Source organism: Gigantopelta aegis, chromosome 3 (genome assembly GCF_016097555.1).
Source record: "Gigantopelta aegis isolate Gae_Host chromosome 3, Gae_host_genome, whole genome shotgun sequence".
NCBI classification, from domain to species: Eukaryota; Metazoa; Mollusca; class Gastropoda; order Neomphalida; family Peltospiridae; genus Gigantopelta; species Gigantopelta aegis.
The window spans coordinates 72,149,230-72,153,213 of NC_054701.1; the positions used below are offsets into that span (position 1 = coordinate 72,149,230).

Sequence of the window (3,984 nt, forward strand, 5' to 3'; positions counted from 1 at the left end):
TGACTTTCAAAATGACTAAACAAGACATGAAAATGCTTATATTAAAGACAGGGGGAAAATGACGTCACTACCAAATGATATCGTTTAACAAAATGATGTCAGGTTGTGGTCGTTTCATTTAGTTATTTATCAACGAAAAGGCATTCCTACGCCACACCTCTATCAATGAAGTTTACACAAACAATATTATAAACATATCCAACAATATATATATATATACTCTTCAAAAGAAGAAACGCAAAACCACATTGTCGTAACATTTGGAGAATTGATTTAATTATTGAATGGTGAGTCCGATAATTACGAAATGTTGCAGGATTGTTCACAATTCACTCTAGTCCATTGTGAGTAAGTGATAGGTCACACCACCAAGGTCAAGGTCATCTGGAGTCAATACCGGGTGTGGCCTCCGCGTGTGTTGACAACTGCCTGGCACCGCCTGCCCATTGAAGCAACCAGAGTACGGATGACGTCCCAGGGGATGGTGGCCCACTCGGCCTGCAAGGCTGCTGCCAGCTCGGGCAGGGTGTGGGGCTGTGGTTGTCGCTGTCGGAGGCGTCGGTCCAACTCGTCCCATAGATGCTCAATTGGGTTCAAATCCGGTGATGTCGATGGCCAAGGAAGGACATTAATGTTGTTGTTCTGTAGGAAAGCCGCTGTGAGACGTGCTGTGTGAGGCCTGGCGTTGTCATGTTGGAACACTGCGTTGGCGTTGGCCATAACTGGAACGATGTGTGGCCGGAGGATCTGGTCAATGTAGCCCTGTGCATTCAGGTTGCCCTGCACGTGGACCAGGTCAGTTCTGCCAGTGTGTGAATCTGTCCACTTCCTGCACGCAGTTTGCCGCATAACGTTCACCACGACGCCTATACACGCGACATCTTCCATCATGACGTCGGAGCAGAAATCGGGACTCGTCACTGAACCACACCTGTCTCCATCGCAGTTGAGGCCATTGTCGATGAATCTGGCACCACTGCAGTCGGAGTCGACGGTGTTGTGGTGTTAAGATGACACCTCGAACTGGACGTCTGGCACGAATTCCTACCTCACGTAGGCGGTTCCGTACGGTCTGGTCGGATATCCTGCGCAAACCTGGTATTGCTGCGGCTGTGGAGGTGGCAGTAGTCAATCGTTCCTGAAGGTGGCGTACCCGGATGTAGCGGTCCTGTTGATCCATGTTGCTGGTAATGGTCCCACAGTCTGGAGATGGTGCTTGGGGACACATGGAATGCCCTGGCAACGGCCGTTCTGGATTCACCTGCGTCTAATCGGCCGATGGCATTGTTTCTCTGCGGTTCACTGAGACGTGGCATGTCCTGGATTGTCAACTGTCGGCCAGATACAGAGGCCAGGCAAGCGAACACCCTGCACTTTTATACTGTCGGTGTTCATGTTGCACGTGCAGACAACGCACGTGCAGTGGTGACATGGTTTGCACGTGGCTGCGTTTTTGCGAATATTCACATTTTGGAACTTTATTGTACAGTAGCTGCGTTTTATCGAATGTAACCGTGGGAATGTGTTTGGGACATGCAATGACCTTATATTCACAAAGCATGAACCGGTAGGAAACATAAAATCGGAGTTATAACCCATTTGTACCCTTTTGCATTTCTTTTTTTTGAAGAGTATATATTGTTAAATTATGCTGCTAACATTAATTATAAAAATTGACAGCAAGTATTTTTCCGATGTAAAAATATGAATCGAAAGAACCATGCGGACACTTTTTGCATGAAGATATATATGTCATGACCTCTCAAAAGGCATATTCCACAATGTGAAGAGACGATAAATATCACATGGGCAACTCTTCCACCGGCGTGTAATAAAACTTTATTTCAGTGCATACATGATGTCATGATGACGTCAGCTTTAGGAAATCATTTTAACGTCAAACCTTACCGTCGGTTTTTGTTTTGTTTAATGGCGCCTTCAGGTAGTACCATGAAATATTACTCAAAACAGAACTGACAATTTCAAAACCACCTGACCCGAATCTTTGCTAAACTTTCGATCGTGAATTTCTTAAATGGAGAGGCTTACCGAGTTCACGGAAATCACACGCGATGCATGTGAAAAACATTTCAAGCTCAAAAATTTCCTGTTGGAATATGAGAAACCTCATCATTTTGTTCAGCCTCAGTTTGGGGTAAGTAATTTGACCGTCCGTCTTAAAATAGCAATAATAACAATAATAATAACAATAATGTATATGTCCAAAACAACAACGTATTTTACAATAGAATACATTGGTACGGGTACTTGACCAAACCGCCTGGACCGGATATCGAGAGTATTGTGACGTTCATATATATATGGATTGTCTCGCACATGGAGGAAACAACACAAAACGAGAAAGCGGAAGCAGCTCTGTGTCAAGGACATCATAACGCTAGCGGACATGACACGTCATCTACAGACATTACATAGTGTCAGAAATGGGATTCGAACCCACGCCCACATTCGTAGTGACGCATCCTGCAAAAATTAGACGAGAAATGCAGCATTAAATATTTGTCTTCTAGATCTACTATAGTCCGTCCCACAGGGAACGCCTTTTCTCATACTATAAAATGTACTATAAGTTATTTATTTTTGAGTCGATTGATTTGTAAATTTCACACAAAAGTAGGCCTAGTAGTTGTTATTTCCAAAACACTTTTACTTTTCTTCTTACGTCAAATCAAACTGAAATTATTTAAAAAAAAAAAAAAAAAAAAAACATTTTTATATAATGATGAGATGGACTGTAGTTAATTTTATTACCCACCAAGGGCCCGTTCCACGAAGCGATCTTAGCGCTAAGATTGTCTTAATTGTATAAGGTAGTTATGCAGTTAATGTAGTCGTTGCGCTAAGATGGCCTTAAGTGTATACGGTAGTTCTGCAGTTACGGTAATCGTAGCGCTAACTTCGCCTGTAGTGTATAAGGTAGTTATGCAATTACGGTAATCGTAGAGATAAGATCGACATAAGTGTATAAAGTAGTTATGCAGTTACGGTAATCGTAGCGATAAGATCGACATAAGTGCATAAGGTAGTTATGCAGTTACGGTAATCGTAGCGTTAAAATCGCTTTATACCCACCTGGTAGTGCGTATTTGTAGCAAAATGACGCCATTTCGGTAAGTGACGTCATCTTCCCCGGTCTCAGGTCTTTGCATTTTCATATCTCGTTTAGTTATGTTGAAAGCAATTCTGTCCGATATTTCAATCTGATTAAAATTAGTGGAGCTAATTTTAATTAGACTGTTCGATCTTTGTTCATTGATGTGCAGTGTAATAATAAACAGAATACTATACTCGTTTCCAAAAGACACTTAATATTACATGCGTTCGTGTTGTACAACTGAGAACACACTCGTAGTCGTAGTAATATAAATGGGGTCTCTCACGGGAACTGTATAAATAAGACGCTTTCTTTTATGCTATGTAAACACAAATTAATTAATGTGACCGATATTTCGCAAATAATTGTGACAATGTCATTGACGCAAAACACTTAATTCAATTAATTAATGTTTAACAACACCCCAGCGCAAAAATACACATCGGCTATTGAGTATCACAAACGCTTTTTTACATTAAATTCAGTGTATTGAAAAAGACTGACAGCGAGTAACACTGTTATTAGACCAATATTTAACGTATTCTAGGACAAAAGACATAAACCGTAAATATGCATGAAAACGTATGGTATTAACTGTCGAGATGGAATCACACCGATGTGCTTCTCATAAGTAATTTATTCACGCCATATCGGCAAATACCCAGTACAGATACAGAACATGTAAAAACTCTTTTTTATATTTGTTTTAAACCTCGTCAGTACGGACAAATACTTCCAGGCGACTTTTCGTTTCTGCGATGCAACTCAGGTTGTGCTTACCTAATGTCCGGGTGTATATTTCAGGCTTTAAGAAGATACTATTTAGTATGGCGTGCCTTTTGGGCCATGTTTCATTTGGCTTGGTTGAT

At 41.4% G+C, this 3,984-nt stretch overlaps 1 protein-coding gene across 1 annotated transcript in view; it reads left to right on the forward strand.

The window, feature by feature from the left end:
* The first annotated feature begins 1,855 nt into the window (after positions 1 to 1,855).
* Positions 1,856 to 3,984, forward strand: part of LOC121392303 — a 6,721-nt gene continuing 4,592 nt past the window's right edge. Inside the window, exons 1-2 of the mRNA XM_041523569.1 lie at positions 1,856 to 2,155; positions 3,920 to 3,984. The exon at positions 3,920 to 3,984 is cut by the window's right edge and continues 158 nt beyond it. Coding sequence (XP_041379503.1) covers positions 2,036 to 2,155; positions 3,920 to 3,984 — 185 coding nt within the window. The 5' untranslated portion in view covers positions 1,856 to 2,035. The remainder of the gene's footprint in view (positions 2,156 to 3,919) is intronic.